The 15,077-nt window shown below is 37.7% G+C and overlaps 1 protein-coding gene across 2 annotated transcripts in view; it reads right to left on the bottom strand.

Moving 5' to 3' along the window:
* Window positions 1-395: 395 nt before the first annotated feature.
* traf3 (TNF receptor-associated factor 3) overlaps window positions 396-15,077 on the bottom strand; it is an 83,657-nt gene continuing 68,975 nt past the window's right edge. For both annotated transcript variants that reach the window (XM_043697457.2, XM_087989787.1), the window contains 3 exons: window positions 5,929-6,069; window positions 4,386-4,578; window positions 396-3,532 (listed from right to left, as the gene is read on the bottom strand). In XM_043697457.2, the coding sequence (XP_043553392.1) occupies window positions 2,961-3,532; window positions 4,386-4,578; window positions 5,929-6,069 (906 nt within the window). In that variant the 3' untranslated portion in view covers window positions 396-2,960. The remainder of the gene's footprint in view (window positions 3,533-4,385; window positions 4,579-5,928; window positions 6,070-15,077) is intronic.

The following is a 15,077-nucleotide window of genomic DNA, read 5'->3' as shown; positions in this document are numbered from 1 at the left end:
AGTTTAATCTGGAAGTACCCTTGTAAAGCAGCTTGGGATGTTGTATTGTGTAAAAAGTATCAAAATGCAGGTAGCTTTTGTTCTTCTGCTGCTCAGAGTACATGAATAAGTATGATATGTGGAGGAGTGGAGCAGAGATATCTCTGTATTTATTGAAATGGCATTTCTCCAGGAAGGATAAAATTTTGTTCTCAAAGTTATTGTTTCACAACCAAAAGGGTGTCTAAGAAATGAAGATTTCACAAGATATTTTCATAAAATCTTCTTTCTCTGTAACACCACGGTTCCGACTAATATGAATAATAATAAAAAGCCAGACAACAAATTTTCATTAAATAATATAATTTTCAGTAAAATTAAAAATGATGTTAAATTAATTAAGGTAAACACTGCAATAACCTGAAAAATATGAATAATTTATTCAAAATTATGAAATGTTTGTGGTTTCTAGATTTGCAGAGCTGAACACAGTATCCAGGGGTACATGGCCGTGACAGAAGCGTTCACAGTTTCATCAGCTCATTCTTGACAAGGTCCTTGCACACATGCCATTCTTTTGTCTGGGTTTCAGGATTCCAGCTTCAATTCCTAACTCCATACATTTCCACATTAAATCTGAGCTCCCTACAAATCTAGCACAAAATCTAGTTCGTTTGTCCTGAGAACAGTTTGTAAACATGAGTATGTGTTTTTGCCACCTGGATGAGGGAGACAGATTTAAGAGTGAGAATATGGAGGGACAGTTAATGGAGACTCATCCTGGAAACAAAAGTAAATAAACACCAGAGTACAGGTGACAACCTTTTCACCATATACAATGCGTTACAACAGAGAGCCATTGAAAAAAAATCCCCAACGACCCATTCTTAATCAGGGTCAGAACATCATGGATTGATTTAGTACAGTGTTGTAATCAAAACCTTACTGTACACTAGTCATTATGTCATAGCTCTGGTGGATTTGCAGTAAACACTACAGTAATTTGGTGGGTCAAACAAAAACTAATTTTGGATGCTTACATAAAGCAAGAGTGAAAGGAACACCACAACAAGTAAGAGTAAGTCCCAACATTACTTCTTGCCTTGGAATGGTTCCTGCAAACCTCATGGTCAAACCTCAGATCAAAAGGTATTGCAATATTGAAATCGTCGATGCTCACTTTTGTAACTGTCTTTACACTTACAGTAAAATCTGACAAAGTTACAACAGTTAATATTGCAAATTCCATTTACAATGAAACATTTTGCATTATCTTCTTGTTCTCTTTAAATACTTGCTGAGTTTTCACTGTAACACAGAGAATAGGACATATCCATTCTGAAGGGGCACCACTGGAACCAACACGTTAACTCTGCTTTCTTTCCAGGGATGCTGCCAGTCTTGTTGAGTTTTCCCAACAATTTCCATTTAAGTTTCTGATTTCCAGCACCAACAGTTTTTTTTTGAGGGTTTTGTTTCGGACATATCCAATGTTATTGGCCATTTCCCATTGATGCTCAATGTGTGCTAAATCACTTACTAAAGACAATAATTGATTTTTAAAATAAATATCCCCTCACTTGAGGTAGTTCCACTTGTGTTATCAGTTCTCATTCAATGGTTCTTTTTTTTTTTAATGAGACTCAGCAAATTCATCACAAAAGCCTTCATACCCAAGTGCACTGATATTTACATTTTCCAGCAGAAAACTGGATCAATGAGCTTTGATGCAACCGATTTCTTACCATTTCAGGCTACAACATTGCAATCAACCGTTCTGCACTGCTGATCAGATAATTCAGTACACACCAGGGATCGATCAGGAACCTTGCCAATTTATAGGCTTAATGCCAAATGATGGAGTGCATTTACCAATCTAGTCATCAGGGAATTGACTATTGACAGTAGAATTGTGGCATTGTCTGAATGAAACTGAAGCAAGCCAAAAATGAATGAAGGAAATACATCTTCAGTTACACATTTTGAATCAATTAAACTCAAACAATGTAGAACTCCTTCCTCAAATGTAGCTAGGACAATTAAGAATACAATGATAACAGACTGATTAACTGACTTAATGGGCAGGCCAAATATGACTCATTACTTCTTTGTTGAAGCCAAATTACATAATAATTTATGTCACTGTGTTTCACCGTACACCCTGTTAGTAATGCAGGAATTCTCAAATTGAGTAACTGATCAGATGGTTACTTCTAGGATTTATTTGTTCAGGACAAATATGTAAAGGAACTACGTGTATTGATACCCCAATAGCTGATCTAAACATTTTTCCATTTTCCATTCAATTAAAACTTTTTTTTTAAAAATAACCTCTCCTTAAATCAGGAAGGACTACACAAAACTCGAGGAACCAGTTTGACTCTCTCTCATCTTACAGGTTTCTTCTCAGTCACTCCTCCCACCAACTCACAGCAGTTCAACTAATTGGAACTGGGGAGTTTTCCAGACCATGAACTGGAGTCATATTGTTGCAATGCTGGAGATTCCCTGTATCTTAACTCATTTCTGAATCTAAATCTTATTAAACTTGAAGCTAAACAAAAGAAAAAGACAATCACATCGACAATTATTTGGCCACACTGCTGTAGCATACAGAACCCCCAGATTGTAATGCTAACAAACAACATGCTACAGAGCTTTTCATGGTTCCAGCAGCAACTCTCGATTCAGCTGGACAGTCAATGCTGTCGGTCATCGCTTCAGAATACTATTGCTGAAGTACCCCACAGAATGAACAATTACCACCAAATGCTGACATTATATAGTTATTGGTGTCATTCCAGTATATCCTCTTTTGGTGTGAGAGGCAAAGTTCTTGAGCTTCAGATGGTCAAGTGAAGCACTCAAGCTCGAGACATCTGGGGAGGAATGCCCTTCTGTTGAAAATCAACATGTTGGACTTCACTGAGGCAGACCCCCTGTGTAACTGTAATTTTCCTCCTGTTTGACACATTCATGGGTCATGGATCTGGCAAATCTGAGGTATCAACAACTACTTTTATGAAGATAGTGTCATCTTTAATATATGTCCCACTTTCCAAAACAGTCTGTGCAACAAAGAGTGGGCAGCCTGAAGCAATATTCATCTCTCCCACTGGTTTCTTAAAACTACTACTGTTGGGATCTGGCTTAAAGGCATCACCTAAATGGCTTTTTGTCGGTGCTTGATCTAATAACATCAAAGTTACTTTCTGTTTAAAGGGCCACGGTAACAGTGCATCATATTCTCCCCGCATAACGACAAAAAACAGCGACAAGTGAGTTCCTTTGCCCATGCCATCTCCATTGAGGTAAACCCGAGCACACATCTTGTAGCCAAAATATCCAGTGTAAAATGGCTGGCTATACAAGGACAATGTTTTTCCACTAACAGCTTCCTGTTTTCGGCGTGCATAATCTCGGATTTTCCAAATTAATTTTCCATTGTAGCTTGCCGTTTCGAGCACTTGAAAGCGTAGGTCCATATCTGCTAAGCGCACATCATGTACACTGAGAAGGCTGCCATGTCTTTTTACTTGGTTATCCAATGCACCTGCAAGGGAGAAAACATTTTAAACATAGAAAGCTTTTATTTGAACCAAGCAATTTTGAGCAGAATAATCTGATAAGGGTTGTGATTGGAAACAAGTTAAGAGTTGTTAAACTTGAAAGGGTTCAGAAAAGATTTACAAGGATGTTGCCAGGGTTGGGTTATAGGGAGAGGTTGAATAGGCTGGGCTATTTTCCCTGGAACGTCAGAGGCTGAGGGATGACCTTACCGAGGTTTACAAAATCATGAGGGGAATAGCCAAGTTCTTTTCTCCCAAGGGTGGGAAAGTCCAAAACTTGTGGGCATTGGTTTAAGATGAGAGGGGAAAGATTTGAAAAGGTCTTGAGGGACAACATTTTCATGCAGAGGGTGCTATGTGCATGGAATGAGCTGCCAGAGGAAGTGGTGGAGACTAGTACAATTACAACATTTAAAAGCAATCTTGATGGGTATGTGAATGGGAAAAGTTTAGAGGAATATGGGCCAAATGCTGGCAAATGGGCTTAGATTAGTTAAGGATATCTGGTTGGCATGGACAAGTTGGACCGACTGGTCTGTTTCTATGCTGTATGATTCTATAACAGCTCACTCCAGATTAGGGAGACAGCAGTTCAATAAAAGCATTTTTCTTTTTAAAAAAAAGTACTGCAACACAACCAATGCTATTGCCAGATCCCGCCTGTAAATAAATTATTTTTACTGAACTTAGTGAACTTACTGAACTACCCTAAGGACTGCCACATTGTCAGTGATCCCTTAGGCTGTGAACTCAACATTAATTATGGGCTCAGTCGGATTGTTCCTAAATTGCAGCTGACATTAGATATGGGAAATGGGGTATTGGTACTGTACTCACTCAGGTTTGCTGCTCCTGTGGCCATCCCACCAGCTCTGCCCGCTAGTTCCAGCTGTCGGAGTTGGATTTGGAGCTTGTCTACAGATTCTTCCAAAGTTTTCACCTCTCTCACAGACTCCTCCTGCTTCTGATAAGTCTGTTGTGATGCTTGATCAATATTCATCAACTTATCTGTCTGACTAGCTAACATTTTCTGCAAAAAGAAAATCAAAAACAGCAAATTAAGTGTGGTATTTGACACAATGTAAAGGATTTGTTTTTGAAGCAACGACAGGGAGAATCAGCATCCCTCTGAACCTAGGATCTGCAGCATCAAGAATTAGATCCAAACTCAATGATAGGAGGCAAAATAACATACACTGGTACATTTCCAACGTGTAAAGTGAAATGGGAAGGTGAAAGTGTCTGGTAGCATGGTGTGAAACCAATACATTATTTTATAAATAAGAGAAAGTCCCTCATTATAAAAAAGAACCTACTGGCACAAGAGAAACAGGCAACACATAGGGTCAAGGATAAACATGAAAAATATTTGGAGAACAACAGAGAATCATTTCGAATAGATAATTAAGAATGAGGAGGAAAATAGGCTTCCAAACAAGACAAATCAGAGACAGTCAACAGGCAGGTGTGGTATTGATAGACAGATATCAACCAGAGGTCAGAAACAGATAGGCACAAGGGTTAATTAAAAGGAAGCTGTATTGTAATAGCGGAAACATAAGATGGCATATTGAAGGTTGTTGCTGCTTTTGGGAATCTGCATGCTGGGATAGTCAGAAACATGGTTTGACCCATAGTCTGGAGATTAAGTTGTGTAGAATGGCTTAGGAAAGGTTAAATAGCTTTTCAAAAATGGAGATGTGCAAGTCAGAATCACCAGGGAGGTAAATGAAATTGCTCCTGTCGATATAGAAGATTATAAATTCACTTACTGTGGCTAGTCAACTTAATGCAAAATAAGTTACACTTAATTCACTGAATAGGCTGGTTATCACAAGGAGGGAAATTTAATCCTCCATGAGGTAAGAGGAGTATGTGAGAACTGACAGGTTATTCTGATGGGAATCTTTGATCTACCCAAATTAGGGAACCCCCAAACCAGAACTGGGAAATGTGTCAGGCTATAATCCTAAACATGCAGAATGAATACATTCACACAATTCACAAGTACAGACTAAATAAACTGGACCCTAAATAATTTAACTAATTATTTAAAAGCGGAAATAAAAGCAAAACAAACTACAGAGGAAGATCTATAAAAACTCCACATGAAGTAAAGAGAAGTGGCTCTTTACAAATATATGTAAATGCACAAATACATTAAAATGGGAGAAAGAATGAAATCTACAAAAAAGTAGAGACGCCAGGATTAAACATAATAAAAGAGGTCTAACAGACTGATAAACCAGAGTCTAGTCAAGATTTTCTTTGACTTAACCTTCGAGAGTAAATTATATCCTGGGCATGGCCATTAAGACACTCCCACTAACTGGGATCTGCAGAAACCAAAGGATTCCTCATCTGTGTCAATAGCTCTTACCTGCATGTATCCAAGTCGACTTTCATTTTTGGTTGCAAGCTGTGCTAATTTACTCTGTTCCTTCTCCAAGTGGCTTATTTGAGCTGACATAATATCAATCATTTTAGACTTTTCCTGCAACTTGTTCTGAAGCTCAAAAATCTGCAATGAGACAAAAAACTGTTACTAAACAGTCCCTCATAAACCAGCAAGCAATATTTGTCTCTTCACAAGAGATTATGCATTTGAGTCCAGATTGAACTTACATTTTCATATTTGTCACAAGTTGCTGAGATTACTAAAATGATAATTTTTACAAAATCTATAAAAAGACTTTATCTGCCAATTGAGAGTAGGGTGACTGGAGCCTCAGGCTATCTTATAGATAGAATGATCACTTGACATGGGTTTTTCACTGTTTCAGGCAGTTTGATGCCACAAAGTTTTCAATTCTCTCCTGGAAGGAAGTCACCAAAAACTTGGTGATGAGGGGAACAAACGCAAGCTGGGATTGAATTTCAATGCAGCTATTAATTTGCCTGAATTGTCATACCTTCTATTGTAATAATTTGGCAGAAATAGGTCAAATTGCATGGAAACTTGAGACACTGTACCCACTCAACTGGTGTCTTAATGAAACAAAATTAAATGTTTAAAAAATGAAATTACTCTAATTGATGTTCAGATGAGATGTTAAAAAGCTGAAAGAATGATCCAAATAGTTTCACAAACATACCTGAACATCAGCTAAGTTAGAAGTAGAGATTGTGGCATATGCTTTACAATTTAATTTAGTTCAGTACAAGATTGAGTATGATCCAGTTAATGGCTGATCATATATGCAAAGTATATGCTGCAAAAAGGACAAACCAATACCATTGAACACCAATATTCTTAAATAATGAAGAAACCCAAGTTTAGAGTGAAGAAAAAGAAAGGGTGTGTCACCACTTTTTCAATAGTTCTTAGATGTCAAGACATATATACTTTGCATATATGACACAGCTGGAACAATGCCCAAAAATATCTTAAATGCGAATTTATAACATCCTTTGGGTTTTTGGCTAACTGCAGTCAAAACAGATTAAAGACCAATAAAATGGCACAAAAACAGTTTTTCCTTGCCATAGTTTAGTTATTAAATTACCAACAAAATATCATTTGGAATTTCCTCATTGTGTCAAAAAGCTAACTGCTTCTAAGTAAATGAAAATGAAGGAAAATAAACTGGATAAAAGTAATTGCAAAGAGGATGAATCAAACATTGGACCATCTTATATTTGAAAGATGTCATGAGGCAAAACAAAGAGCAAGATATTTAAGACACACACCTAATGACAGTCAATGACAGGTGGAGAAAAACTGTGTCTGTTCTGAATGTTCAATCTAAATACCACAAAACTATCAACAATGACTTCCACACACATGCTGATGGAAAACTGAAAGATTATCTATGCTTAGTAGAAAGACTTCAAGACAAACAGTGGAAGGAAAATGATCAGAGTCTTAAAATAGTGTCCTTGCTGATGTCCAATCATTATTGCCATACAATGAAACTTAACAGCTAACTTTCACAGCAATGGAATAATTGGCAAAATAATTGATTTTTGATAATAGTAGTGGAGGAATTAATATTGGTGAGGAAAATATCACTGTTCTTCTTTGAATAATCTTTTGAGGTTTATATAATTTAAAACAAAAATCACACAATCGACATTTGAGCCAAATGTTTATCTGAGATCCCACTTCAAAGAACTGAACACCTAATTCAGGCTGAAACCTTATTGAATAATGAGGAAGTGCTGAACTGTCAGGAGATGCCATCTTCTGACAGACTTAAAAACAGATGGACAAAAAAAAATCTCGTGGTACTATCTGAAGAAGAGAAGCAAGCTGTCCCAAGCACCCTGATGAATATTCATCCCTGAACTAACATTCCTCATGAAAATGATTCACTGTGATTATCATTGTTGTGGAAATATACTGTGTGCCAATTGATTGCTGTGTTTCCCTAATTACATTTGAAAAGTACTTAATTGACTGTAAGTATATTGGCCACATCCTGAGGTTTTGAAAAGTCCTATATAAATGTAAGTCTTTCTTTCCTTCTTGCTTTCTCTCTAAGCAGACTGATGGCATCTTCTTTTAATGTCTCAGTAAAAAATGCAACCTCTGCTTTGATATTCTGCTTGAACATGGTCAGAAGTCATATGATACCAGCTTACAGCCCAGCAGATTTATTTGGGCTTTTATCAGGTAGAGTGACTTCACTGCCAAAGGGGTAACACTTCGAAAGCTTGTGATTTCAAATAAACCTGTTTGACTATAACCTGGTGCCGTGTGACTTCTAATTTTGTTTGCCCAGTCCAACACCGGCACCATCGCATCATTGCTTAGATTAGATTAGATTACCTACAGTGTGGAAACAGGCCTTCGGCCCAACAAGTCCACAGTGACCCTCCGACGAATGTACCTAACACTATGGACAATTTAGAATGGCCAATTCACCTGACCTGCACGCCTTTGAACTGTGGAAGCAAACCAGATCACCCAGACATGGGGAGACTCCACACAGACAGCCACAGTCTTCCAAGGCTGGGATTGAACCTAGGTTCTGGATTAATGGTGCTGGAAAAGCACAGCAGTTCAGGCAGCATCCGAGGAGCAGTAAAATCGACGATTCGGGCAAAAGCCCTTCATCAGGAATACAGGATTCCTATATTCCTGATGAAGGGCTTTTGCCCAAAATATCAATTTTACTGCTCCTCGGATGCTGCCTGAACTGCTGTGCTCTTCCAGCACCACTAATCCAGAATCTGGTTTCCAGCATCTGCAGTCATTGTTTTAACCTGATTGAACCTAGGTCCCTGGTGCTGAGAGGCAGCAGTGCTAACCACTGAGCCACCGTACCGCCCTCCATGCTTGACATGGAAACCTATAATTTATGCTCAAGACTGGGATGGGACTTGAACTCTCAACTCTAATTTTAAGGGGAACCAGGTTATCATTCAGGCAATTCTGAATTTAAATAAAAAGATGAAACTACGACCAATTGCTAAAACCTCCAAATAAGCTCATGGAAATATAGAATTCTTAAAATGCATCCATTTTGCTTTGAAAATAAGAAAGAAAGATTGCTCATCTGTTTACTCTGAAGCATAGGCCAGAAGGCAAATGTTTAAATCACACAAAATATCATAAGCAAATCTGACAGTTTTTAAAAACAGCCAGCATGTGGCTGGCCTGCTCTTAAATTCACATGCTGAATTCTGAATTGAAACAATAAAAACAGATCCACAGTCAAATGCAGGGAAGTATGCTGTAATTTATGACTAATCATTATCAAAACTAATCAGTGATTAATAAACTTTACATAAAACAACTAGTAAATTGATTTTAAACTATTGGCCTTCTGACCTATGTTTCAAAGTAAACAGATGAGGATTTTTTTTTATTTTCAAAGCAATGGCATGGATCATTTTAAAGATTCTACATAATGTTTACACTCTTCTCAGACGTTTAAAATAGCCACTGCATTTAGGGTCAAGAAAGTGTGATGTTGGAAAAGCACAGCAGGTCAGGCAATATCCAAGGAACAGGCGAATCCACGGTTCGGGCACAAGCCCTTCATCAGGAATGGCAACACTCTCGACTCTGATCTCCAGCATCTGCAGTCCTCACTTCCTCCCACTGCATTTAGGGTCTCAGTGCAGATTAAGCTCAACATTTTATTGGCAACCTTTTAAAGTCAGAGGAATCTTCATTCAGAAACAGGGGCTCTCTTTTACCAAGCAGCATGGCAAATTTACAAATGTTGGCTGGATTCTGCTGAAAGCTTCTTCTAAAAACAAAAGATTAATTAAAAGCATTTGATTTTATTGATCAAAACACTCAGATATGCAGAGCAAATCTGTTTTAAATACTCAGACGCTGAGGAAAGCTCCTTAGTTCCAAATTCTCTACATTGTGTAATTCACCTAACAGTGTAAGGCATCAAGTTCAATATTATATAACGCTGGCCACATTTTCTCCAACGATTTCCACAGTTTGACTGGTAGTAGCTCTATCTGGTGAGGTGCACAGAACATTCAAGATTTAAAGACACATTGTTGTAGTTAAAATATATGGAATCTTCTTTTGCTATGATATTAGAATGTCAAGGATAGTCATATCTTGAATGTAATCCAGTCCTTTAAACTAACCATTGCACTGTCAATAAGGAACAGATTTGGTCTACTGGCTTATAACGTTCAAATACATCAACATTTTTGGGAATCCCAAACCGATGTGTTTATTTTTTTTTAACATCTTCATGTTAAAAACATCAGGTGACCTGATCACAATGGCTGAAACCCAGCACTCAACACAAGGAAAGAAAAACATTTCCCACACTGACACTTGATTCAATCTGTGACTCTCAGCAGTTAAAAGGCATAGGTGACAATGTAAATATGGAACATTAGTGCAGAGGCCATGGTCTCTCATAATCGCAACTAAACAACATCAGTCTTATAATAGAAACAAAGAAATTCAATGCTGGAAATCTGAAAGAAAAGTAGAAAGTGTTGGAGAAATATAGCAGGCCTGGGAGCAATGGAGAGAAAAAAGAAGTTTAAATTTCAAGTGCAATGATTCTTCATTAGAACGGAAAAGAGCTGGGAAAGGGTGCTATTTATGCAGCTGACATCAAGTCCTATTAGATAGTGAATTAGTGCTTCTGTGATGTGCATTGCATGGTTGGAGATACACAAACAAAATGTTTCAAAGTACTCAAGAAAAACAGTGAAACTAATTTTATAAAATGCCTTATACATCAGAATTTAATCACAAAAATAAACTTGCCATTATTCAGTCAGGGCTATTAACACATGGGCATCTACCGTTGGCAACTCTAAATGATTTTACTTTTCAGTTGGGAGTTCAACAGGATCCCTATACACCAAAAGCCTAAGGTGGGGCTCACATATTATAAAAACGCCTTAAGCCAAGTCAAGTCAAGCCCAAACCAGCGTAACCAGTCTTATTGCTCAAGAGAGCAACTAAAATAATTATAGAAAATGCTGGAGATACCCAACAGGTCAGATAGTGACTATCACCTGATGAAGGAGCGTCGCTCCGAAAGCTAGTGTGCTCCCAATTAAACCTGTTGGACTATAACCTGGTGTTGTGTGATTTTTAACTTTGCACATCAATAATGTTTATCAGAACCAGGAGACATTACAGACAAGATTAAAAACAAGTGATAGGCAACAAGGAGGTCTATATTGTTACAGTGATATAACAGAGGAGGAAGAAAACTTGGAAAGCCTGACAAATAGAAGACTCCTGTGATTCAGAAAACACAGTATAAAATAGGCAGTGGCAGCCTGGATATGTAGCCCACAATGCTGACCACTTACAGAGAATTACCACCCTGTGGTGCAGACAGCTATCCAAGAGAAATTGGGAACAGTGATGAAGGTTAAATGTTTTTAAACATTGTTAAAGTTGAAAGATTGTAAACTGTCCAGCATTATATTTGTGATTCAGAATGGAAACCTACAAATGGTAATCAATGATCAGAGATTGTACTGCACAAAGTGGGACAGCACTATTGATAAGTGAGGTGAATGGAAATTGAAAGCAATGACTGTGAAATGAAACATGCAATGCTGTAATTTATCAGTGGATGAAGTTGCATCAAAAAAATAATGTTTCAGTTGTGAGCCTTCAAAAAACAACACTGACATCAAACGTTCCACTTTTAGTTCCACCTAGAAGCCCACTTTCTTTCTTTAGATCTGACGTCAGACTGCTGCAGTTGCTGGATCATGCAATCTACCTTCTCTATTATGTGTAGAACCATATATAAAAGGGTTGAAGAATATTCTTTACTGAAGCTTGGGGATTATCCTCCACTCATAAGTACTCCTGTGCCTAATGACAACTTAAAAATTCAAATAATATGGAATTACAGGCCATTCCCCAGTATTTTGTGGATTGTCATCCATAATCCCATCAATTATTCATGAAAATCATAACCAATCCTAGCTATAAATTATTAAATTAATTCAACAGTATCTCCTTGATTAGCATCACATTTGTCTTGAATTTCTGATAAAGGAGAATAACTGAACTATCTCCCAGATATTGACCGACCCCCATTGGAAAGTCCAGCATCTTCTGTGTTTTCTTTTAATATATTTATCGAAAATGAGGATTCTTCACTGATGGGATCCAATGAACCACAAATCTGCTGGAGTTAGAGATTCAGTCCGCCAGTTCTGAACCTGCTCTGGGAACTACTGGGCCAAGGATTTCATTTGAGAAATAATAAATCCATCAGGTTGAGTGCTTCAGGAAAGCCCAGTTGAAGTCTGGAATGTCAGATATTCAGTGGGCAGATGATTTACTGAGCTCAGCTGCCTGCTGTTTAGTTCTGAAACAGTCTAAAATTACAGCCCAAATGTTGGCTTGTTCTTTAAAATGTTGTTCTGTGAGGATCAGTGACCTTACAGTGAGACTCTGCAGTAAGAGGAAAGGCTCAGCAGGCAACCAGCAGTTCACAGAGTGACAAAAGAGGTCTTGAAAAATCTCTACACTACACTAAATGAAGACTTTAAATTTAGGGTACCCCCTTCATTTTGGTTTTGTTTTTTAAAAAATATCCATGCAATGGTCAGTAAGTCACCTGACAGTCAATCTGCAAATCTCAGGCATGATCGGCTCATAACAGCCAAGTTTTTAAAAATGCTGCCCACAGCCTATGTTGAAATTGACAACGGACCAGCGCATGACACCCAGAGAATCACAGATGCCGAGTGATTCTCTCTCATTATAGCAGCTTATTATAATAATGACCTCAGAAATCAGCATTGCCTACAAAGCACTTTCAAACGTTTGGGAAGTTATGAAAGGCACGACATAAATGTAAGTTCTTTCAAAGTAGACAGTAGTCAATTAATTGGAGATTTTATTTTTAAAAATAATTTGTTTAATAATTTAGCAATTTAGTAACTAATATTTCTTTTATGCCCATAACTAAATCTGTTAGGTACCAAGTTCCCTTTACTATTTTCGTACAGCCACCCAAGCTTAGTACTTTTAAAAGCCTTATGTTCATTCCATATAGAAACTTTTGAGTTGTTACATGGGCTTAAAGGACACATTGGAGGCAATTTAAAAAAAAGGCCTGTTGTATGATTATTACAGACCTCATTGCTAACAATATGCTGGGCAACTGTAATCTATCCACCATATGTGATGGCTGGAATATGTAGTCTCAGATCTCCGCGTCTGAGTTCACATTGACATTGTTCTCGGACTCAAGGGGGCAGAAGAATTAACAAAGCTAAACCCTTCAACTTCTTTTGTAAAATATTACACATCAGCCTGCTAGTAATAGATAAAGAGCAGAGGTAAAGAAAAGGAAACGAGAATGGGCATTTAAATGATTATATCTACTTATCTGCTTTGATTTAATTAACTTAATTGAATTGACAAGTTGGCTTTAAATCCTGGTCTTAGAAGTGGAAGAATCAGATGTACTCCAAAGTCAAATATAGCAGGCATAAACTCGACAGCTGCTGTTACTGCTGTCTAAATTCAACTGGAATTTGTGTTAGTGAATGTGTGAAGCCTAGATATTGGTATGAGTAAAAGTACTAATAGGATGACAATTATGCAACATTAATTGTGGAACAATTTCTTAATTTGAAGATTGAGTAACTAAACACAAAGAAAAACAACAGCGTGTATAATTCTCAAATTGGTAAGCATTAAAATTACATATTGATGCAAATGGAAACTGGTTATTGTGGATATCAGTAACTGCCACTTAAACATGACCTTTTCAGCTTTGGGGAATTGGTTAACAAGAGGTGGAATCACTTTGTTCACAGACAGTTCAGTTCCCAGTTTGCTCAAACTCACTTGACTTCACGGACTTCAACCAGGCCACTAGATGGTGTCTGAAGCAGCTGCAATATTATTTAATTAAGAGAAAGCTAATAAACCCATGAGTCCAGAGAGTAGTAGTTGCGCATTACCTAGCCCACCTTGGCATACATTATCATTTAACTAAATCATGACAGTAGCACCTTGTATTTCACAACAGTCAGCTGATCTGAGGTACATTTTAAGTAGAAATTTTGTTCACTTTACTATGAAATCATGTTATGTCACTGCTTGAATTAATTTCATGCAGGATTTACAACATTAAACTGGGTTACCATGAGATAGTCAGAATCGCTGCAGAAGTATTTAAACTCTGACCTCACAGTGGGGGAAGGAGGAAGCAGCAATGTCAATGAGATAGCTGAATAACTCAGCATTGGCATTTTTTTTAAATGATGGTGTTTACAGTTACAGTGTTCCTTTATCTTATGTCAAAGAGGAAGTGACAGAATCTCCTGGGATTTCCAATGGATTAAAAAGCCCCACAGAATGAGAAACCAAAAGAGAAACACTGGATGAGAGTGTGGATGACAAACTTGGAAATAAATCTTAGGAGACAGGGCATCTATTCTAGTGTGAACTTTTATTTAAAAAAGGAATGATTTGCATCAAATCTTTCAAAGATAAAAGTTATTGTTTCCAGGAAAGTGAAACTGAAAGTACTTCTCGTATTAATTACTTTTAAAAGTTCACGTGTGGGACATGGCTGGCCAGCATTTATTACCCGTCCCTAGTTGCCCTTGAGAAGGCAACTGTGCTCTTCTACTATTATCTTTTGCTCTAAATTCTGTGTCTTATGATCCTGCCCCACGAGTTATCTGATGAAGGAGCAAAAGCTAGTGCTTCCAAATAACCTGTTGGACTATAACTTGGTCTTGTGCAATTTTTAACTTTGTCCACCCCAGTCCAAAACTGACACATCCACTTTTTGAACTGCTGCAGTCCTCATGCTGCGGGTTGGCTCACAATGCCACTGGGCAGAGAATTCCAGGATTTTGATCAATGACAGTGATGGAATGGATATGTAGTTGCAAGGCAGGATGGCGAGTGGTTTCGAGGGTAATTTGCAGATGGTGGTATTCCCATATATCGGCTACCCTTGTCTTTCTAGGTAGAAGAGGTCATAGGTTTGCAAAGTGCTGTATGAGGATCTTTGGTAAATTTCTACAGAGTAGCTTGTAGATAGTACATACTACTGTGACTGAACACTGGCTGTGGAGGGAGTGGATACTTAT

The sequence above is a fragment of the Chiloscyllium plagiosum genome, unplaced genomic scaffold (assembly GCF_037043375.1).
Source record: "Chiloscyllium plagiosum isolate Xiang-an unplaced genomic scaffold, Cpla_swu_hap1 HiC_scaffold_8, whole genome shotgun sequence".
NCBI classification, from domain to species: domain Eukaryota; kingdom Metazoa; phylum Chordata; class Chondrichthyes; order Orectolobiformes; family Hemiscylliidae; genus Chiloscyllium; species Chiloscyllium plagiosum.
Note: the sequence above shows the minus strand (reverse complement) of the source record. Positions and strands in the feature narration are given on the sequence as shown.